The following is a 23,333-nucleotide window of genomic DNA, read 5'->3' as shown; positions in this document are numbered from 1 at the left end:
TGCTTATGACTTCAAGTCCTTCAACACGTACACAAATCTCGAAATACAATGTACATGGCTGCGATTAAACTTTGTTTCATGTCTAATGGTCTGTATAATATTTGGCCATACACTTTCAGACAAGCTGTTACTCACAGTCAATCAATATATCTATAATAATATATACAACATATATGCTCAATAATACAAAATAAATGTTTGAATACAGAGAAAAATCTACAAAAAACTTCATGTCCATTCATACTACAGTTCACAAGTTAAAACAAAAATGATTCACTTACATACGTACAGTATAGTTCTGTATAAACAGAAGTAATGTGTACAGTTGAACTTGGTACCTGGAATGCAACTGATATCTCAAATACAAAAGGATATCTTGAAGTGAATTGGAAGTCCAGACCACTCATTCTTATAGAATTTTTTCCTCAATACCATACATGTATAAGCAGAAATGTTAGAGAGAATTTAATTTTCGCAAGCGAGGGTGTTAAGATCACAAAAATAAAATATCTACTTGCATTTCATTTGTAATAGCTTCTATAGTGAGCATTTTAAAATTGTTAAAATTACATCTTGCTAAGATTAAAGTACCCATTTTTAAGGACAAATTGCTAAATTTGTCTCATGCTAAAATTTCCACTCATACGGTATCATGAACATTTGGATATCTCAGATTTAGAGATAACAATGTTTGACTGTACATTTTGACCCAACATATGGACACAATCACTAACAATATGGTTGTAATAATATTTATTAAAAAAAAACGTCTTGCAGACAATATTCATCTGTCTGCTGAATCATGGCTGAAATATAACTAATTTGGCATAAAACCTAAACAATCAATCAATCATACAAACCTGAAGAATCAAAATCAATACAAACATCATCATTAATTATTCATGGACTATAGTATATCCTTTTAGTCTATGGACTGGAAACATTTTGATATAAGTTCCCACTAAGTTGTATATTAAAGAAATCAGACTACAAATCATGACAATAGAACTCAATTTCCACTAATCCAATACAGAACAATGAATACTTGCCATATAAAAAAATCTAATTTGGAATCCTGCCATTCAATAGACAAAAAAAATTCAGATGACATTCAAGTATGTACATATGGTCTGTACAAATTGCATTTATTAATTGAAAGTCTTGTAATAAAATATATTTCATATAAAAGTAAAGTACTAGTACTTCACACTCAACACATGCATCTACAGATTAAACTAGTGTTTTTGTAGTATCAATTCCTTGAGTTTTCCTACAACGTATATATTATGTATATGATATGTACATGTATATCAATGTCTTGTATCTTGGCTTTACATGACTTGAAATGTATGTACTCCCACCCAGAAACATTCTTGCACTAAATCTTCAGAACAACATTATGCAGAAATATCCTAAGCTGGAACTTCCTCGACCCCTGAACACCATTCATTCATTCTGCTGAACACTTCTCATTCTGCAGTATCTGTCTCAGGCTTCTTCTTCTTCTTTTTCTTCTTCTTCCTTTCAAGTTCTTCTTCTGATAGTAAAGGAACTGTAATAGAAACAAAAGCATTTCTAAGGTTTTTATCAATTTAAATCAGGCATTGATATGTAATGATGTACAAGATACACATCATACATGTATTTAAATATTTTGAGTTTTCTTACGACTGTAACTTAAGAAGAGACTAGAATTATTATTAATAAATATTAAAGTGTCACAGAAGATCTGTGAGATTTACCTGCCAGATAATCCTGTCTGTTGAGATGTCGATGGACTGTTATTTTACCACTGGAGGCTGAGCTAAATCTAGTTTCACAATTGATAAACTTAAGGTTTATCGACTGTAAACTATAGTTTATAAACCGTAAACTATAGTTAACGATTCGTTAAGTATAGTTTTCATATGTAAAACTATATTTAACGGTTGTTAACTATTGTTTACGAATGCTAATCTAAGTTTATCTGTCTGTAATAAGCGTTAACAATAGATTTTGTTGATAAACATATATTCACGTTTGTAAAATATAGTTTACAATCGTAAACTATGGTTAGGAGTTGTTAATCATAGCTTCACAAACTGTGAAACTATATTTATCAGATCGTTAACTATAGTTAACGGTTTGTAAACTATAGTTTAAAAATCGTGAAACTGTATCAGATAATCTATGTTTTGCAATCGCAAATGATTGTTTTCGGTGTTAAGTATAGTTCTACGGTTGTGAAACATAGATTGTCGCGTTAACTTTGGTTTACAAATGTAAAATATAGATTAACGTTGTTAACTATAGTTTATAGTCCGTAATCTATAGTTTACAAGCGATAAACCTTGTTTATCGACTGTGAAACTATGTTTTGCTCATTTTTGTGAATTTGGCGCTCCATAGTCATGAATTTCATAATTTTGGTAGAGCACTCAATGCTCATTACATTCACACCAACAGTTTGCCTGCTTAAAGAGTAAAGAAGAAGATTTTTAAACAGTTCATTAATTTTAGTAATTTTGGCCCCACCCCTCAGGCCCCAGGGGGGAGGGGGGGGGGCGGGGACCGTAAAATTCACAATTTTTGTTCCCCTTCACCCATAGATGTTGTGTACCAAATTTGGTTGAAATTGGTTTAGTGTTTTCAGAGAAGAAGCTGAAAATGTTCAAATGTTAACACACGATGGACGACAAACGTCGCACAACGACGGACGAAAACGGATAGCAATAGGTCACCCAAAACTCAGGAGACCTAATAAAATATACATACTGGCTACAGAATGTGTCAAGAACTAGGGAATGAAAGGTAGTTGATTGACCGATGCTAGGAAGTGGAGAAATTCTCCTCAAAAGTGCGCAAAAATATTGGGCCATAAATTGCACTTTTTGTATTACGGGATCTGTAGCGTTGTGGTCAAAGACAAATTTATACATCTATAAAACCATAACGCTACAGATCTGCAGCTATGGGGGGGGGGGGGGGGCGTATAAATGTTATATTTTTACGATAAATTATTAAATTAAGTCAAGAAAATGCACATTTAAGTATTCCAAGAGTATTGAAAATGCAAATAATTCCTACTATGTATTCTACCGCGCAGTCCTATATACATCAAAGTTATGTATTTATATAAAGGCTCCCATAGTGATACCAAGCATCACTGGCTGCCTAGCACAAATACTGTAGATCGAAGTCGTAAAAAATTTCATGGTTTGTTGAAAAGTTAACTATCAGGGTAGTTTTAATTTTAATTTCATGGAGAATTGTTTTATAAATAGTCAGGTTCTGTGCCTGTTTTAGGTAAAAATGAAGTGAAATGAAAGAAAAAGTGAGCAAGCTCACATACCCCACGCTCCCCCAAAACTCAAAGTGCTGAAAATCCCGGAAACAATGAAAGAATCGGAATTTCCCGGTAATATGCACATCTAAATTGTGTCCTGAATATCTGCAAAGTTTGATGAAATTCTGTGCAGCGGTTTATGAGGAGTTGCGCTGACAAACTGTTCATCGCTATATTCAAGATATCCCCAAAAATCTAAGTTGTAAAGTGCCGAAATTCCCAGAAAAATAAAGGAATTGGAATTTCCTGGTAAAATGCACATCTATACATTGTGTCCTAAATATCTGCAAAGTCTGACGAAATTCTGTGCAGCGGTTTATGAGGGGTCGCGCTGACAAACTGTTCATCTCTATATTCAAGGTATGGCCAAAAATCTAATTTGAAAAGTGCCGAAATTCCCAGAAAAATAAAGGAATCGGAATTTCCTGGTAATATGCACATCTACACATTGTGTCCTAAATACCTGCAAAGTTTGATGAAATTCTGTGCAGCGGTTTATGAGGAGTTGCGCTGACAAACTGTTCATCTCTATATTCAAGGTATGGCCAAATGCCTAAGTTAAAAAGTGCGGAAAATCCAAAAAAAAAAATATTGGAATCAGAATTTCCTGGTAATATGCACATCTACACATTGTGTCCTAAATACCTGCAAAGTTTGACGAAATTCTGTGCAGCGGTTTATGAGGAGTTGCGCTGAAAAACTGTTCATCTCCATATTCAAGGTATGGCCAAATGCCTAAGTTAAAAAGTGCAAAAATTCCCGGAAAAAATAAAGGAATCAGAATTTCCTGGTAATATGCACATCTACACATTGTGTCCTAAATATCTGCAAAGTTTGATGAAATTCTGTGCAGCGGTTTATGAGGAGTTGCGCTGACAAACTGATCATCTCTATATTTCAGGTATGGCCAAATGCCTAAGTTAAAAAGTGTGGATATTCCCGGAAAAAATAATGGAATCGGAATTTCCTTGTAATATGCACATCTACACATTGTGTCCTAAATACCTGCAAAGTTTGACGAAATTCTGTGCAGCGGTTTATGAGGGGTCGCGCTGACAAAATGTTCATCTGTATATTCAAGGTATGGCCAAAAATCTAATTTGAAAAGTGCCAAAATTCCCAGAAAAATAAAGGAATCAGAATTTCCTGGCAATATGCACATCTACACATTGTGTCCTAAATATCTCCAAAGTTTGACGAAATTCTGTGCAGCGGTTTATGAGGAGTTACGCTGACAAACTGTTCATCTCTATATTCCAGGTATGGCCAAATGTCTAAGTTAAAAAGTGCGGAAATTCAAAAAAAAAAAAAATATTGGAATCGGAATTTCCTGGTAATATGCACATCTACACATTATGTCCTAAATATCTGCAAAGTTTGACGAAATTCTGTGCAGCGGTTTATGAGGGGTATAATAAAAATCACCATGATTTAAAGTTCACCAAAAATTTTTAATCGTGAACACATAGTGAAATTAAAAACATCATAATGTGTTCCACTTCTATAGTATATGCTATAATAGCCTGATTGACCTTATGCTGCAAAATTTGGACCAGAGCTTGATACATATGATAGCAAACCTCTAGTGTGGTTAATCATTTCTCCTTGAATGGGTTCAGAAAAAAAATCTTTTTACTAGCTGACAATTAAAGTAAAATATTTGAATAAATCCAACCATCTTTATTATAATCACCAACGTGCATAAATACATGTATAACACATTGCTGAATTATATCATACTAGTTTTGGTTATTAAAACAGCAGAATGTGTGTTTCGTAAAATTATAATAAAGACATGACATGACATATCATAGACAGAGAAAATTTGGCATGTTTGTAAATCAATGTAAAAATTCACCGGTATAAACAATTCATTATCACAAGCAATACTTAATCAACAATGTCGTATAAACATATATGATTTCTTTGATGCTTATGACTACAAGCCCTTCAACACCAACACAAATCTTAAAATACAATGTACATGGCTGTGAAACTTTGTTTCATGTCAAATGGCCTGTACAATATTTGGCAAAAACACTTTCAAACAAACTCACACAATCAATATATCTATAATAATATATACAACATATATGCTCAGTAATGCAGTATAATTTTTTTAATACACAGAATAATCCACAAACAAGTTTAATTCATGTCCATTCATACTACAGTTCACAAAATTAAAACAGAAATAAATCACATACATGTACAGTGTAGTTCTTCTGTTTAAAAGAAGTAATATAGTTGAACTTGGTACCTGCCACCTGGAATGCATCTGATATCGAATACAGAAGTGAATTGAAAGTAAAGTTTGTCAACCCACTCTTCTTAAAGAATTTTATACTCAATAATACAATATCGTATAAGCAGAAATGTTAGCGAGGATTTAATTTTGGCATTATTAGCAAGGGTTTTGAGATCGCTAAAATTAAATATCGCTAAAAATTAATTGCATTTTATTTTTGTAATAGCTTCTATAGTGGGCATTTTAAAATCACTAAAATTACATCTAATCTTGCTAAGATTAATTAAAGTACCCATTTTTAAGGTCAAATCGCTAAATTTGTCTCTCGCTAAAATTTCCACTTATATTAAGGTACATGTATCTTGAACGTTTGGATATCTCAAAGTTAGAGGTAACAAGGTTTGACTGTACATTTTGACATAACATAAGATAACACATACATCTACAGATTAAACTAGTGCTTTTTTGTAGTATCAATTCCTTGAGTTTTCTTACAACATAATGTATATGATATGTACATGTATATCAATGTCTTGTATCTTAGCTTTACATGTCTTTGACTTGAAATATATGTACTCCCATGCTGAGACATTATCCCACTAAAATTCCAGAACAACTTCCCCGACCCCTGAACACCATCCATTCTGCTGAACACCTCTCATAGAGCAGTATCTGTCTCAGGCTTCTTCTTCTTCTTCTTTTTCTTCTTCCTTTCAAGTTCTTCTTCTGAGAGTAAAGGTACTAAAACGAAACGAAGACATTTCTCTGGGTTTTTTTTCAGTTTAAATCATGCATTGATTTGTAAATTCTTATTACTGGTACATCCTGATCCATGTCATTAATATGATGAACCATTTATAAATAAAATTTTTCTTAGCCAATAAATATTTGTCTTAAATGACTTGTGATAGGTATACCATGTATAAAATGGAAGCAGCTGCAAGCAAAGTTACTTTGTATATTTCCAAAGCATACATTTAGTACATGTAATGATGTGCAGGATACACATATTTAGATATTTTGAGTTTTCTAACACTGTAACTTAAGGAAGGACTAGAATTATTAAATTAATGTCACAGATGGTCCCTGAGATTTACCTGCCAGATAATCCTGCCTGTTGAGGTGTCGGTGGACTGTAATTTTACCACTGGAGGCTGAGCCCACCAGAACCACGTGGTCTTTGTTGCAGTAACCCAGACTACGAGGTTTTACAATCCCATCGTTTTCCGTCAGCAGATACCGCTGGAATTGGCCATTTTTGTCTATCAGCTGAACGGAGTTCGTATGTTCATCGCACACCAGGATGTTCCCCAATCCATCTACACATATCCCCCCCGGTCTGAATCCGGATTCTTTGGGCGGACCCGTGAAGGAGAAGCGGTGTTTTCCGCTGCTGTCTGTGACTACCACGGTACCGCTGGCTTCCATGTGGTTGGACACCACCACATCTCCATTGTGGTTCTCTGTGATAAATCGTGGGATGTTATACAAGGCATCACTCTTGTCATCATATTGGATCGTCTGTTCCTCCTTCCCATCTTTGTCATAACACACCACTTTGGCCTGGGCTAGAGAGTGGATCATCATGGCCACCAAGATATCCCCTTTCTCCAGCGTACAGAAGACACTCAGTGGCTCCCAATTATCCTCCCTCTTGACAACGATGTTTTCTGTTTTGTTGTCTTTGGACAGTTTCTTTACGTTTAATTTTTTATCGATGTAGATCAGCTCTTCTTCTTCCTCCCTGGCAGTATGTGCTCCCGATTCTCGATCAATCTTATCTTTCACTTGATGCAGTGTTTTCCCTGACTCGTCAGCCAAGATGAGGTTATTTCTATCACTGACCCAGATTTTCCTGGACGTCACACCTGAAATGTGGCGTGTTGACTTAACACCCTCGATCATGAATGATCGCAGTAAAATGACCTCTGGTATCATCTTTAGCATGTGCTCGTTCTGGGCCTGCCTGATTCCGACTTCCGTAATTTTAATTTCCCCCAGTAATTTAATAACATCCTCTTTGGTGACCTCTTCATTATATTTCAGGATGGGAAGTTCTGTACAGCTGTCTGGAATGTCCTTTATGTCCGTGAGGGGATTGTCTCTGAGAAAACATAGGAACTCGGCAGGTTTGTTAGCGGAGTGTTCGTACTTGTAGACTAAATCTCGGAGGTAGGCAATATGTTTCTCCATATCCTCACACTGACGGTTTAATCTATCAATCAACTCTTTCTCCAGCTGCTGTAACTTCTTGGGGCAATCCTTGGCTAAAACTTCATCAATCATTTTCTTCAACCTCTCTGCTTTCTCTTTCATTTTTTCCTCCAGGTTTGCGATTTCAGTCTCACACGCTGCTATGTCTGGCTCTATTCCGGCCAGAATGGCACGGTTGTTTGGCAGGACCTCGCATCTGATTTCAGCTATAATCTTCCTGTATTCCTCTCGATATTTTTTATACACCGTGTCCAGATCCTGAACGTCATGACCACTATGTTCGCCTCCTTTCTCTACATAACACACATCACAAAAAGGAAAGTTACAATCATCGCACCACCTGTTGTAGATCTTGTCCTTGTGTATCTCACAGTATTCGGGGTAGATGAAGTAGCCGTACCTCTCACGATATAGAACCACGTCATGGTTGTAACAGTCTAGGTCTATCATATGTTTCCCCTTACACGGACGACACAGATCCTTGCCACAGCTGGTGCAGTAGAAAATGGTTTCCGAAGGACAATAAGAACACACCCTCACTCTATACATTGACATTCTGCAGAAATTTATCTAACTCCACTGTTGAAGGACTCTCTACAAATAAAATTGTGTTCAATGCATTATTTATACAAAGACACATACACACATAACCAGGAACGAAAACAAAAAGTATTTAGTAAAACTCTCAATATAAGCAATAATCTGAGCAAGATTCGTAGAGACTAAAAATTCAGTCGAACTTGAACAATGTACAACAACATGCATGTACTACCCCAGACCAAAAAGTCTCTACGAATCTTGCCGAGATTAGACTTGCAAATAAATTTAAAATGTTATTTTTATTTAAAAAATCAACATGATAAGTTGTGAATTTAATCTCAAATTCTATATTTTTAATCAAACCTTTAAGTTTTACTTCCCCTCGAAACGCCTATTCATCATCAGTTAAATCGAAAGTAGGAAAAAAAAGTCATTCTGCGATTCGCAACAAATACATTACACAAAAACATATTACACTTACTTATTTCATTCCTTGTTGACTTTCAATGCAAAAATTCTAGGCCTTATTATAGGTAAATTAGAACCATAATCCTAAGTCCTCGAGTTTCGTGGCTTGTTGTTTTTCTAACCTACAAACACACGGGAAATCCCCAAAATTCAGCCATAGTTGTTGAACCAAGTGCGGTAAGCAACTTTAAAATCCCGGAATGTCTCCTTTTTTCAGGTTGAAAACATTTTGTTTGTATTTAAAAGACATCACAAATGTATTATTATGTATTACAAATTTATAATTGTACCAATGTACGTTAAATTTGGGACACACTCAACGCACTTTGAAGTGCGTTATAATGTATAAAACCAAAAATTCTTGAATAAGATTTTAGTAACTGAGAGAATCAATTTGTAATATATACATGTAATTATATCTTTCGAAAAACTATTTTTTAATTTACATGTACACATTTATAATTAACCTCAATGAGAACAAGGAGAAGACGAGAAGAAGGTCTGTCAGCTTTAACTTTTTTTCCTTATATATACTGTACATAGCCGTCGGTAGCAAATTGAAAGTGGAACCCCCAAGCCCCCAAGGTAACACCCAATTTTCAATGCCTATATTATGTATACCTTTGTTAAACATTTGTACGTGTGCCTAAGCCGCCCTTCCGGCACCGATTTCTATGCTACACCAAATGTATGTATTTGCATAACTGGTATAACGTTGAAAACTTTCAATAAATTTTAGTTTAATTAAATAAAATTCATGCAAACTGGAAAAAAAAAAATAAGTACAGTAAAACATTTTAGAGAGAAAGAATTTTCAAAGCAAGGAAAAATCAAAATCGCTCACTTTCAAATCCTGAAGTGAGCTTATCATCAATGGAGAGTTATCAAACAGGTTCAATTATTTATCATAACTAAGATTTGCATGAATATTGACCTAGCCTAACACATTTTTTCAAAGTGCGTTAATATGGTCGATTTCAACGCACTTTGAAAAGAAATGTTATTTTTTCAGAGTGCGTTGATGTATTCCCAAATTTAACGCACTTTGAAAATTTTTTTCAAAGTGCGTAAATCCAATTTTCCAAAGTGCGTTGTAACAAGGCTGCATAGTAAGGGAACATGTTAGGGTATTAGGCTCCAAGATTAGGGCACCTGTAAGGGCATTAGGCTGCATGATTAGGGCACTTGTAAGGGCATTAGGCTCCATAGATAGGGCACCTGTTAAGACCTTAAGCTCCATGATTAGGACACCTGTTAGGGCATTAGGCTGCATAGTTAGGGCACCTGTAAGGAGATTAGGCTCCATGATTAGGGCACCTGTAAGGACATTTGGCTCCATGATTAGGGCACCTGTTAGGGCATTAGGCTGCATGATTAGGGCACCTGTTAGGGCATTAGGCTCCATAGTTAGAGCACCTATTAGGGCATTAAGCTCAATAGTTAGGGCATTAGGCTCCATGATTAGGGCACCTGTTAGGGCATCATTCATGCTCCATAGTTAGGGCATTAAGCTGAATAGTTAGGGCACCTGTAAGGGCATTAGGTTGCATAGTTAGGGCACCTGTTAGGGCATTAGGCTGCATACTTAGGGCACCTGTTAGACCTTAGGCTCCATGATTAGGACTCCTGTTAGGGCATTTGGCTACATGATTAGGGCACCTGTAAGGGCATTAGGCTCCATAGATAGGGCACCTATTAAGACATTAGGCTCCATGATTAGGGCACCTGTTAGGGCATTAGGCTGCATAGTTAGGACATTAATCTCCATAGTTAGGGTACCTGTTAGGGCATTAGGCTGCATAGTTAGGACATTAATCTCCATAGTTAGGGCACCTGTTAGGGCATTAAGCTCCATAGTTAGGGCACCTGTTAGGGCATTAGGCTCCATAGTTAGGGCACCTGTTAGGGCATTAGGCTCCAAGATTAGGGCACCTTTAATGGTATTAGGCTCCATGATTAGGGCACCTGTAAGGACATTAGGCTCCATGATTAGGGCACCTGTAAGGACATTAGGCAGCATGATTAGAGAACCTGTAAGGGCATTAGGCTCCATAGTTAGGGCACCTGTTAGGGCATTAGGCTGCATAGTTAGGACATTAATCTACATAGTTAGGGCATTAGGCTGCATAGTTAGGGCATTAGCCTGAATAGGGCACCTTAGGCTCCATAGTTTATAGGGCACCTGTTAGGACATTAGACTCCATACACATGTAGTTAGGGCACCTGCTAGGACATTAAACTCTATAGTTAGGACATTAGGCTCCATAGTTTATAGGGCACCTGCTATGACATTAAGCTCCATAGTTAGGACATTAGGCTCCATAGTTTATAGGGCACCTGTTAGGTCATTAAGCTCCAAGAGTTAGGGCCATCGCACCATTGTTAGGTATCAAAACACCAAGTACATCTGTTAGGCACCATAATTATAAAGACACTAATTAGGCTTCAAGATTATGGCACTAATCTGGTTCCATGGTTAAGGCCTTTCGTTAAAATAAATTTATAAATAACAATAACATTTCAAAACAAATGACAAGCAACATATTGTATGGTTCCAAGGAGCTTTATTTATTGTGCTATTATGCTGTACAAAATTAGCTTGCATGGGGTATTAAACAATGTAGAACATTTGTACACAGTTATTTTAATGGGCAGTTGGATGGGTGGAATGTACATAGAGCATAAAATCACAATTAAAATACCTTAGCAAAAATTCTGAAAAAAAATTATTATGCACATGTACCACCTAGCATAGAAGTCTTTCTTGGTAAATTCTGAAATGTACACAATTAATATATAAAATGATCACCATTAATCTTGCTAATTTGATCACTGAATTACACATTTTCCATCATGGTCATTCCAACATAGAAAGTTCATTTACATTGCAAGATACAGATGTTTATACTAAAATTCTACACATACAGCTTTGTAGGAGAATACGCATCTATTGAGAAGACAAAGTTACATCACATGTAACATTAAACTTAGCACCTCTAAAGCACTATGATTTTTCTGAAACCTGAATCAATTTACAATAATTCCTAATACTCTGTAAATCTATGAAAAGAATTTCATCATTACCCATACATTATTAGAATTATTAATCATGATATTCATTTCCTTACAGGTAAATTATTTATTGCTATTGAGCAATTTAAATCTGACTACAGTATAGGTCTCATCACACCAACATTCATCTTTAACCTTGTAGTTAATTCAAAAATAACAAGAGATGTTTGTAAAACACTTATGCCCCCCTCCCCCCAAATTGGAATTTTTCTAAGTACAAAAGGGCATAACTCTGTCTAAAATGGTGCGATCCTACCCAAAACATTTTTTTGCTTAGATATTCAGCTGAAAAATCTGTATACTAAATTTCATTTCAATATGTGCAACCTCTGCAAAGAAAATGAATGGAAACCGCAATTAAGTGAAATTTTTCTAAGTCCAAGGGGCATAACTCTAACAAAAAGGATGCGATCGTACCCAAAACAAAACTTGACCTAGATATTTATCTGATATATCTGTATGCTAAATTTCATTTCAATATGTGCAACCTCTGCAAAGAAAATGAACGGAAACTGCAAATAAGTGGAATTTTTCAAAGTGCAAGGGGCATAACTCTAACAAAAAGGACGCAATCGTACCCACAACAGAACTTGACCTAGATATTTATCTGATATATCTGTATACTAAATTTCATTTCATTGCAACCTCTGAAAGAAAATGAACAAACTGCAAATAAGTGGAATTTTTCTAAGTACAAGGGGCATAACTCAATCAAAAACGGTTTATCAGTATTTGACCTAATATTTACATAAACTTATACCAAATTTCATTTCAGTATGTGCAACGGTTGTGAAGAAATAACGGAAACTACATGCCCTCCCTTCTTCGTAAAAATACAACAAATATGTATATAAAATAAATTGTATCTTAAGAGATGACCATTTGATTCTGGGTTGGGCGCTAGGCTATTTTTTTTTTCCGAGTCAGATTTTTTACCTTCATGTCAATGAAGGACAGATTATTTATTTCAAATAAGATCAAGGACAGATTATTTTTTTTCTACTTCACTAAAAAAAAGCTTGTCAAGCAAAGAAAAAGAAACATCCAAGTCCAAAACTCTACTTGGGAAGGGGGGGGGGGATAGCAATGGTCAGGGACACATTATTTTCTTGTCAAGTTGATGACAGGTTACTCATTTTCAATATTTCGAGGATGGATTATTTATTTCCAAATCTGCCAGCACCCACAGCCCTCAGAATCAAATGGTCATCACCTTAGAAGTAACAATTATTAATCTAGCAGAGGGGCAGAGATGAAGTTTTCCTATTAGCAGACTGGGAGGAGAAGTGTTTGTTCATCAATGTACATTTGTATAAAACTAATCCTAAAAACTCTTTAATCTTTCCCTTGCTATAATGTCTCTGGTTGTCATGACAAAACACTGTCATGACTCGGATTATCATGACGCCTCTTGCGCGGTGACGTCTTCACTGCCGTATTTATTGGACAACACGCGGGAGAGGTAGTCCCAGTATTGTGATCGAATAGTGTCGTACTCCTCCGCTAATGACCGGCACAGCTGGAAAGAGAAAAATTTAACACTTCAGAAAATTGTGTCTGACAGAGAATTGAAAGATTGTGGACAGCAAAGTTTACTTTTTTGAGATTAACATGCAAAAGGGTTGAAGATTTCTCCCCAAAGTGGAGATAAAATTGTGGGCTATAAAGTATTGTGAGCTTGTAAATTTAGGGAGAATGGGGGGGGGGGAGGGGTGGCACATGACCCCTAAGGTTTAAAATATCATGTACAGACTCAGAGGACAACAATGAAACGGTCAATGTAAAAAGGTAAACATTGTAGATACAGATACATCACAGATATACACACACTTACATTTCAGCAGAGCATAAACACATTACTACATTGATACACCAATAGATGATTAACATACCGACACAGCTTTCTCCAGAACCTCCCTCTGCTCTCCACAGTTCTGCTCCAGCATCTCTTCATATGTGTCAATCATACAGGCAATCAGGTACGGAGATCTGTAGCGGTCATCAGCTCAAAGTCCATCAGTACCCTACAATAAACAACTCAGATAAATAATCAGGTATGGAGATCTGTAGCGGTCATCACAGAGCTGCTGACAGAACTCCAGTTGGCCGGGGTACTTATACAGCTCAAAGTCCATCAGAACCCTACATTAAACAACTCAGATAAATAATCAGGTATGGAGATCTCTAAACTTCCATCAACAGCCTTAAGGAATACAATGAAAACTTTCAGTTTACAGTGGACTTTTTCATATAATGTACAAAGATCTATCCTCCCTTTCATTTTTATTCAGTGATTGGGAAGGCCAAAATGGTCAATGGGACTATGGCACAACTGTCAACATTTTTGATGGGCCATTTCGAAAATGAATGGGCCATCAATATAATCTGAAGGGCCATTTTAAGAAATAACAAAGTGACAAACAAATATGAAATACGAGAGAAAACGCATTTTTAATTAACCGAATCCGATTTTTAACGTATGAAATGCAGTAAATTTAAAGGAACTTTCTTAGAATATAACTGACCCGTATTTTGTGTTAAAATTACGACAGTTTTGGAAAGGGAACGGCCTTACCATACAAATGAATGAAGTATTGTACCTCATGTAAGTGCTTCGTTTAACCGGAAGTACTTTTTGACAGGTTTCAACCAATAAGATTTGTTGTTTTAAATTGACTGCATTTAAAACGAAAGTAAAACAAGAAAGAAAGTCGTACACAAAATATTTCCAAATAACATCGCTAAAAATTGAATGCGCACCTAGGCGCCATGATTGATTGATTTAATGCGCCATTTTTCACTTCAATGCGACTATGGCGCGTGGCGCAAGCCCTTCCCAATCACTGTTTATTTATAACATAGATATAAAACTGAGCAGAATTTAAAGCTTTAAAGTAACAAAGCAATAGCTGAGCAAAATATTTACATGTTCAATGACATCTGTCTTACCCTTTCAAATAGTTCCAAGAACTTTCATTGTTAGGGGCCTTCTTGATAAACTCTTGTGTGTACCTACAAAACAGAGAATATGTTGCAACTTTTGTTTCATCAGGAAAAATATGCAGAACTGCTTCAGTAATTTATACACAATTTTGGATCCAGATCAATACATGAATGCCTCTATCCTGTCACTAATTATGGAAATATTCCAAAGTACTTTTCTTTAAATTGAGTGGCATGCCAATAAAATTATATGTATACAACAATCATGACAAAGGACGATGTAGAATTCTGTCCAGTTTTTAAGAGAGAAGCTGGCGGCTGTCCTATTTATTTTATTGTCAGTGTGACCTTGACACAGTCCTCCCTAGAAAGCTCACCTGACCTCCTTATTAACCACGTCTTCAGTAAACCCGGTCGTGTTGTTGATGACAAAGTATCGTTGATTCCAGGCCGAGTTGTTTCTAAGATCCTCCTGTAGGAGCGAGTCCACGTAATCCAGCTCTCTGTCCCACAATGCAAACTCACGTAACACCCACTGTCTGTAAGGTCAAAGGTTAAAAAGGTCAAATAGGTTATTCACATTTAAAGGTCATAGGAGGACCATAAACCATTAGCATAGAGATCAAGGGGTCAAAACTACATTCTACCAATCAGAAGGCACGATTAATCACCTGTGTTGCCAGGTATGGTAATTCTTGGCATCCTTTTTCAGGATTTGGGCGGTGAACTCGAGTTCTTGTGATGGGTCCTGAAGCCATTCTACAATCACTCGACGATGGTGCCTAACAAAAGCAATGAGACATTTCACTGTATTATAAACATCAACATATGATAAAAGTTTATTTTCTTTCACCCAGGAGAAATGTTTTCTAAAATTTACTGTAATCCAGGAGATTTATCTGTCTCTTACCAAAGGGTTATTACATATTAGGGCTGCAAAATATATCATAACCTCCCATCCATCTGTAATTTTTTCCCCTAAAGGAATAAAGCTGAGCAGCTTTAACCAGAATTCATAGTTGATACTCACCAGACTTGGTAGTTTTTGGGGTGGGAGACAATCATATCTGTGATGTATTTTAATTCCTCTTTCAAGTCTTTCTTCAGCTCTTTCAAGAGAATTCTCCTGTAATGCCTGTAGAAGATATTGAAGATGTAAGCAATCAAAAAATTCTGTAAATAGTCTGAAAAGTATTTGGACTGAAATAGATTGCCTTGATGCATTTCAAACTGCATGTCAAAACTAAGCTATTCAGTTGCTCTAAATGTTTCTAATCATTTCTTAACACTAAATAATGACTTTATACTATACGTGTGTACATAAATTGGTGTTTTCAATATTTACTGCAATCACTGCGTATAAAATTGTTGGGGTATTCATAAATTAGCCCTACACACTTCACAAAATATTTTCTTAATCATGTTAATATTATATTAACATGATTAATAAAATACATGATTTCTTAGCGGAATTCTTGAATTAGTGTATATATCGTCTGTACCAAAGTCGCTAAAATATGAAGCCCACTTTTTAAAGTAAATTTAGATACAGTATCCTCCAATGAACAATGTGTACATCACTTTTAGAAAAGTAATTTCTTTGTTAAAGCAAAACTGTCAATGTGTTTTCCTTGGAATATAAAAACATGACAAAATTACACATTACATGAAATGTACAACTCAAGTTTCAACTGTTTATATGTATGTGCAGTAATCAAAATCAATGTTACAAAAAATTATATAAAATGTGTATATCAACTTGGATGTAATCATGGTCATGAGAGACATACTTTTTAATTGTCCTGACTCTGCTAGATAAATAATAACAGTCTGATTCAAAGACTCCCCTTTGTGACCTTTTATGTCAAGTATACAATATTATATATATATAGGAATAGGATTCTAAAGAAGTACAGGTAAAAATCCAAATAAATCTGGAATAATATGAATGTCGTGTTGAAGTGATGTCCCTGATATGGTACGTTTAAATTACTAATGGACTTTTGCGAGGAGCGCTGACTTTAGCAGTTGACAAATTATTCTAACACTAAGACAGTGTACGGAAGCTCTTTTACAATATAAATATTTAGCTCACCATTTAATTCAACAAAAATCATGGGCTATTTCAAAGCACAGATAAGGTGTCCTTGAAGAAAACAACTACCATTAACTCCTGGCCTTCACCTGTCAGTGCCCCTAACACCATACCTATGACCACTAGAAAGGTTTTCTTATCTATTATCAATTATGTACCTCTGTAGATGATACAGGTTTAAATGTTCAAGTAAACAGTCAACTGTAAAAGTCAGTGCTTCTCCCAAAAGTCCAATAGTCTATGAATTTTTTCAAGACAGGCAAGTCACTGAGAGAATGTATGAAACTAAGAATGAATAAATAAACAGATTTCTGAAGTTGAAAGTTCAGAAAAAAAATCTTATAACCAGTCTTGAAAGATGTAGGGTTGGGTTGAGGATTCAGTTTATACATTGATATCTTACTAGCTACCCAAGCTAATCTCTTCTCGTCATGAAATATGTTTTTTCTTTAATCTACACACAAAAAGAACTTGGCTATTCACATAGAGGTGCTTTTTTTTTTAATCAAAATCAAACAATGACCTTTAACAAAATAATATAAACACTGCAGACATGTGCCAGGATTTCACACACATTAATTCCAAAACGTGTCACCTTTTGACATTGTAAACAGCTCAAAAATTAAATTTTTAAATCTCTTTTTTGGCAAGACCACTTATTTCTTCTTTCCATTTATTGGTAAATTCACAGTGAGTCACAAGGACATTGCACCTTACATCAACACAGCATCAATACACCCAAAAAATCATTTAACGGAGAAAAACGGGAGATTTAGCTTTACTTGAGCAATTTCACAAGCAAAGACACTTTAATTATGAGAAGCATAAGAAGAAAATTGATTTTCAGAAAGGTATTGAATTTTCTCTCCAGTTCCTGGCAATATTTCAAGACTTTCATCAGGAAATGGGAGTCCTCTCCATAAAGGAGTTAAGTACAATAAAAGTCTGCTGATCTGTTGTCACATACATGTAATATAAATCTATTACCTTCATACTGATTCTTTTTTTCACCAACAGTGATATTTATGGTAAGGGGGAAAAGTATTTCGAATATTTTTAGGCACCGAATACCATACTGACATGTGTACTAAGTTAACATGCTAATGGCATTTTAAATGACGTACAAACAGAAAATATCAAAGGTGTATAAATATACAAGATTCCTGCATTCTTATCACAAATTTCCCCTTGCGAGAGAAAAAAAACCCTTGCCAATTGAAGAAAAACAGTCCTACAACCTAAGTCCCTTGTGTTTACAACATACCAGTATATCTACAGAGTTCTTAAACTTCATTTTTAACATTTGTAAAGGAGAAGAAAATGTTTGATTTCAATCATCATGAACCGATCACTAGTGGGGAATATCTGTATTTGACAGCATTAACTTTTTTCAGATTTCTTTTTTGCAGCATAAAAGTGGTATTTTTCAAGTAGTATGTTGTATGAATAAGCAGCATTCAAAAACTACACAACATACTTTGTACTAAACATTACCAAACAGTAGTACCATTCTTCAATGTCAGATCAGACAGTATAACTGGAAATCTCCATCACTTACAAGTACAACATATCATATTTTACATTATGGCTGCATTCAAAATTTACCATTTAGTCAGCAGCATTGAAAACTTAATCTTGGAGTGGTAGCTACTATGGTCTAACTTACCATACAGTATAATTAGCGGCATTCAGCCGTGCTGCGTCTTTCGTCAACTCCAGTGCGCGATCACTGACTTCTTCCTTCGCAATGATGGCCCGGAAGTAGTCGTACACATCTTGAACTGAAAAAGGAAATTATTTACAGTTAACATGGTTATCAGTAATAAAAACTCTGTTTAGTGTTAACTGCATTACCACAATCCAAGTGACTTTGATGCCCTTGAAGCTCCCTTCTTACTAAGAAAACATTGGATTTTAATGTTAATAACAGTTTTCCAGAAAAAACACCTGACCATTGGATCTCACATGTACAGTGCTGAGCCCGATACATCATTTTTTACACCAAACTGGAATTTTTCAACTGATGTCTCCAGGTTCAAATTTAAGTTTACTATCTTGAACCATATGGAGTCCTAAAAACGTTTGTTTTATGAAAAATATTGCACAAAGTTAACTACATGAACAAGTGTGATTGAAATTACATGGACCGTAGGATCTTCTTGGTTTTGCATTTTCAAGTGTTTCACTTTCTTACATTAGTAAGGATTTTTCTCTTGCAAAGTTTGGTTTGATCTTGTGCATTCAGAAAAAAATAATGTTTGCAGAGACTGCTGATTACTGTGACTTTAAAAATCTGGAATTGATTGCATTACACAAATCCCATCTCTATACACAACAAGAGGCCCATGGGCCTTATAGGTCACCTGAGCATTATGCAACAACTTTCCAGTGATTGAATTTGATTCATGTTTTAATCCAGATGCTATGGCATTCACAATTTTGAAATAGGCACCATTGATCATCATAACACACTTAGCAGTTGCTTAGTTTGTTTACTTAATACCCATAGGCAGGGTAGGGGAACAAAAAATGCATTTCAAGTAATCAGTAATATTCAGCATGATCAGTAATGCCCCAATCACATATGAACCCCTGACCCTTAGGCCAAGATCCACACATTGCAAAAATTGTTGAAAAGGCACCCTTGCTTTTCAAAAATATTTGATAAATACCAGAGAGCAGATTTCAAACAATTCATCCAGTTTCAGTATATAAGTACAGTCCCCCCCCTCCTTTATGGTACCCCTGACCCTGGGGCCTTGAAATTCACAATTCTGGAAGATCAGGACCCTTGCTCATCATAACTACATAGGTAGTTCATCTGCTTAATACTTAGGAGCAGAGAAGAAAACTTTCAAAGATTTAGTGTATTTTCACTGTATAATCAACAGAGCCCCACCCTAACACCAGAACCCCTGACCCTGGGGCCATAAAATTCACAATTTTGGTAGAGGCACTCTTGCTCATCATAACTATGCACTTAGTTAGTTAATTCAATACCCAGGAGCAGAGAAGAAGATTTTCAAAGAATTCATGAAATTTCACTATATACTTATTTAGCCCCACCCTAACAACAGAACCCCTGACCCCGGGGCCATGAATTTCACAATTTTGGTAGAGGACTCAATGCTGATTACAATCAGGCACTCTTGCTCATCATAACTATGCACTTATTTAGTTATTTAATACCCCAAAACAGAGAAGAAGATTTTCAAAGAATTCATGTATTTTCACTATATAATCTATAGAGCCCCCCCCCCCCCCTTACACCAGAACCCCTGACCATGGGGCCATAAAATTCACAATTTTGGTAGAGGCACTCTTGCTCATCATAACTATGCACTTATTTAGTTTATTTATTACCCAGGAACAGAAAAGAAGATTTTCAAAGAATTCATGTATTTTCACTATATAATCTATAGAGCCCCACCCTAACACCAGAACCCCTGACCCTGGGGACATCGAATTCACAATTTTGGTAGAAGCACTCTTGCTCATCATAGCTATGCACTTAGTTAGTTAATTCAATACCCAGGAGCAGAGAAAAAGATTTTCAAAGAATTCATGTATTTTCACTATATTATCTATAGAACCCACCCCCTAACACCAGAACCCCTGACCCTGGGGCCATAAAATTCACAATTTTTGGTAGAGGCACTCTTGCTCATCATAACTATGCACTTATTTAGTTTATTTAATACCCAGGAGAAGAGAAGAATATTTTCAAAGAATTCATGTATTTTCACTATATAATCTATAGAGCCCCCCCCCCCCCCCCTAACACCAGAACCCCTGACCCTGGGGCCATAAAATTCACAATTTTGGTAGAGGCACTCTTGCTCATCATAGCTATGCACTTATTTAGTTTATTTAATACCCAGGAGCAGAGAAGAAGATTTTCAAAGAATTCATGTATTTTCACTATAAAATCTATAGAGCCCCACCCTCACACCAGAACCCCTGACCCTGGGGCCATAAAATTCACAATTTTGGTAGAGACACTCTTGCTCATCATAACTATGCACTTAGTTAGTTTATTTAATACCCAGGAGCAGAGAAAAAGATTTTCAAAGAATTCATGTATTTTCACTATATAATCTATAGAGCCCCACCCTTACACCAGAGCCCCTGACCCTGGGGCCATAAAATTCACAATTTTGGTAGAGGCACTCTTGCTCATCATAACTTTGCACTTAGTTAGTTTATTTGATACCTAGGAGCAGAAAAGAAGATTTTCAAAGAATTCATGTATTTTCACTATATAATCTATAGAGCCCCACCCTAACACCAGAACCCCTGACCCTGGGGCCATAAAATTCACAATTTTGGTAGAGGCACTCTTGCTCATCATAACTATGCACTTAGTTAGTTAATTCAATACCCAGGAGCAGAGAAGAAGATTTTCAAAGAATTCATGAAATTTCACGATATACTTATTTAGCCCCACCCTAACAACAGAACCCCTGACCCCGGGGCCATGAATTTCACAATTTTGGTAGAGGACTCAATGCTGATTACAATCATGCAAACAGTTTAACTGCTTGATGTCCAGGAGTAAAGAAGAAGATTTTTAAAGATTGCATTAATTTTAGTGGTTTTTGCCCCACCCCCCAGGCCCCAGGGGGGCAGGGCCCATGAAATTCACAATTTTTGTTCCCCTTCACCCGTAGATGCTATATGTCAAATTTGGTTGAAATTGGTTCAGTGGTTTCAGAGAAGAAGCTGAAAATGTTCAAATGTTAACGCACGACGCACGACGGACGACGAACGACGACGGACGAAAAGTGATAGCAATAGGTCACCTGAGTTTACTCAGGTGACCTAAAAAGTCGCCCATGGAAAAAATAAATAGCATTTTATATTACATAGTATTTAAGCTAATGCAGAATTTGAACACTGTACAAGCAATGATGAAAGTTCAACCAGATCTGTATGTTTAACTTTGATAAAGCCTCCACTGTTTTTATATAGAACACATAGAATAAAAACACTCTCATCTCACCAAGCTTATGGAAAATTAACCATAAGGTTCAAAACATGTTAGTTGATGACTTCATTGTTAAAGATCAATTTAACATGTTAAATCAATTATAAGCTGAGAACTGAACTAAATGGAAATTGAAACCAAGAGGAAGAAGTTCACCATCCTTCCAATAATACCACAGAGTACTCCTCAATTAATCACAGATACGTTACCAGAATATACATAATAAATGAAGTCAGGTATCCAGGTATTGGCTGATAATTGGGATTTGGATTGCTACTAAATCAAGATTATAACCTTTCCTATTCAACTTATTACTTAATCATGTTTCATAAACTACAACAAATTAAAATTAACACTGTACATTGACCTAACTGCCATGAATAAAACCACCAGTATAGTAAAAATAGGATGATTTTTTTTTCTTGAAATTATATTTATATTAATTTGAAAAGCTTTTTTATTGTCCACAATTTTCCCTTTGGAAAGTAACCAAGGATATGCTATGGACACTGACAAATGGAAATGGTTAGCTTGTAGAGTAGAAACAATAGCCCCCCCCCCCCCTCCCCCTTCCTTTTTGCCTTCTGCAAATAAATAAGGTATATTACAGCAGTAGCCAGTATTAAATCATGTTCAATTTTTATTTGACTTTTCATTAGATAAGTCTAAAGTAAATCAAAAACAATCCCTATTAAACTATTCTTAGCCACTGGACGTAAGCCAAGAGGATTCCATACATGTACATCAACCACAACAAACGCCGCTATTCCCAGGTGACGACCCGCGACCATGTTTCAGATAAAATAACACTTTACTTACATTCGTCAGAGTACGCAATCTGCACCACGGGCCCGGGGCCGTCGTCCTGGGGGATTGGGGAGATGTCTTTCCACTCATCTCGGTCTCTGTAAGGGACCCAGGTGGAATTTTTGATCCCCTCGTCTGAATCGCTTTCCGACATGGCGGGTAACCGACGGTAAAAGAAGGAGACAATGTGACGAAGGTAAAGTCTAGAGAGTTCCGAATGATCGATGAATGAATCTCGAACCCGATCAATATTAATCATCCAGCGATGATTTCAACTGATTGACGCATTCCACTTTTTATATGATTGTTATAAATGAGAGTCACACCTAGAATTCAAACACGTTTATCATAGTTAAAAAATTATTTAATGTTCTTCAAGAGTGATCTCCCTTTTATTGTAAAAAAAAAGTTTTGTACAAAGTTTTAAAATGAAATGCAAACAATAATTAGATATTGAATCCATTTTTTAAAATTATAAACTATGATTCTATTTCAATTACATTTATGTAAAATGGAATTAGATTGAAATCGGACAAAAAACTGTAGGAGGAGTAGTGTTGTGAAAGTACATGATTTCAAAGAAATTTCTATGTACTTTTAATTAGTAAAGATTGTTGGAATTTTAATTTAACAT

General features: G+C 35.8%; 3 protein-coding genes across 7 annotated transcripts; all 3 read right to left on the bottom strand.

Annotated features, from left to right (window-relative positions):
• Positions 1-524: 524 nt before the first annotated feature.
• LOC134281949 (E3 ubiquitin-protein ligase TRIM71-like) lies at positions 525-8,937 on the bottom strand. 4 transcript variants are annotated; one of them, XM_062764386.1, is made up of 3 exons: positions 8,809-8,937; positions 6,671-8,381; positions 525-1,552 (listed from the first exon to the last, which is right to left on the bottom strand). In XM_062764386.1, the coding sequence occupies exons 2-3, from the start codon at positions 8,340-8,342 to the stop codon at positions 1,470-1,472; spliced, it is 1,755 nt and encodes a 584-aa protein (XP_062620370.1). In that variant the 5' UTR covers positions 8,343-8,381; positions 8,809-8,937; the 3' UTR covers positions 525-1,469. The 4 variants fall into 4 exon arrangements, 3 of the variants coding, with proteins under 3 accessions (XP_062620370.1, XP_062620371.1, XP_062620372.1); XM_062764387.1 differs by having other exon boundaries at positions 6,671-8,377; positions 8,805-8,904; XM_062764388.1 differs by lacking the exon at positions 525-1,552 and adding an exon at positions 6,188-6,314.
• Positions 8,938-10,437: 1,500 nt separating this feature from the next.
• On the bottom strand, positions 10,438-10,881 carry LOC134281937 (uncharacterized). Its single transcript, XM_062764373.1, has one exon. It carries the CDS (start codon positions 10,879-10,881, stop codon positions 10,438-10,440), a length of 444 nt encoding a protein of 147 aa, XP_062620357.1.
• A 2,238-nt stretch (positions 10,882-13,119) lies between these two features.
• On the bottom strand, positions 13,120-22,886 carry LOC134281948 (protein farnesyltransferase/geranylgeranyltransferase type-1 subunit alpha-like). 2 transcript variants are annotated; one of them, XM_062764385.1, is made up of 9 exons: positions 22,712-22,886; positions 18,572-18,686; positions 15,841-15,945; positions 15,482-15,592; positions 15,188-15,349; positions 14,817-14,879; positions 13,922-14,009; positions 13,760-13,846; positions 13,120-13,386 (listed from the first exon to the last, which is right to left on the bottom strand). In XM_062764385.1, the coding sequence occupies exons 1-9, from the start codon at positions 22,851-22,853 to the stop codon at positions 13,267-13,269; spliced, it is 993 nt and encodes a 330-aa protein (XP_062620369.1). In that variant the 5' UTR covers positions 22,854-22,886; the 3' UTR covers positions 13,120-13,266. The 2 variants fall into 2 exon arrangements, with proteins under 2 accessions (XP_062620369.1, XP_062620368.1); XM_062764384.1 differs by having other exon boundaries at positions 13,760-13,872; positions 13,948-14,009.
• Between the last annotated feature and the right edge of the window lie 447 nt (positions 22,887-23,333).

This window comes from Saccostrea cucullata, unplaced genomic scaffold (genome assembly GCF_032062105.1).
Source record: "Saccostrea cucullata isolate Sc308-1 unplaced genomic scaffold, CSIRO_AGI_Scuc_v1 ctg837, whole genome shotgun sequence".
Lineage (NCBI taxonomy): Eukaryota > Metazoa > Mollusca > Bivalvia > Ostreida > Ostreidae > Saccostrea > Saccostrea cuccullata.
Note: the sequence above shows the minus strand (reverse complement) of the source record. Positions and strands in the feature narration are given on the sequence as shown.

What these genes read in the sequence shown, in the direction of transcription:
- LOC134281949 (XM_062764386.1), bottom strand. Translation starts at nt 8,342, where the DNA reads ATGTCAATGTATAGAGTGAGGGTGTGTTCTTATTGTCCTTCGGAAACC. An exon ending in CAGGCAGGATTATCTGGCAG is followed by an intron (nt 1,553 to 6,670) that starts GTAAATCTCAGG and finishes TTTCTATTACAG; the next exon opens with TTCCTTTACTATCAGAAGAA.
- LOC134281937 (XM_062764373.1), bottom strand. Translation starts at nt 10,881, where the DNA reads ATGCAGCCTAATGCCCTAACAGGTGCCCTAACTATGGAGCCTAATGCC.
- LOC134281948 (XM_062764385.1), bottom strand. Translation starts at nt 22,853, where the DNA reads ATGTCGGAAAGCGATTCAGACGAGGGGATCAAAAATTCCACCTGGGTC. An exon ending in GCCGCTAATTATACTGTATG is followed by an intron (nt 15,946 to 18,571) that starts GTAAGTTAGACC and finishes TATCTTCTACAG; the next exon opens with GCATTACAGGAGAATTCTCT. An exon ending in GTGGTTAATAAGGAGGTCAG is followed by an intron (nt 14,880 to 15,187) that starts GTGAGCTTTCTA and finishes TCTGTTTTGTAG; the next exon opens with GTACACACAAGAGTTTATCA.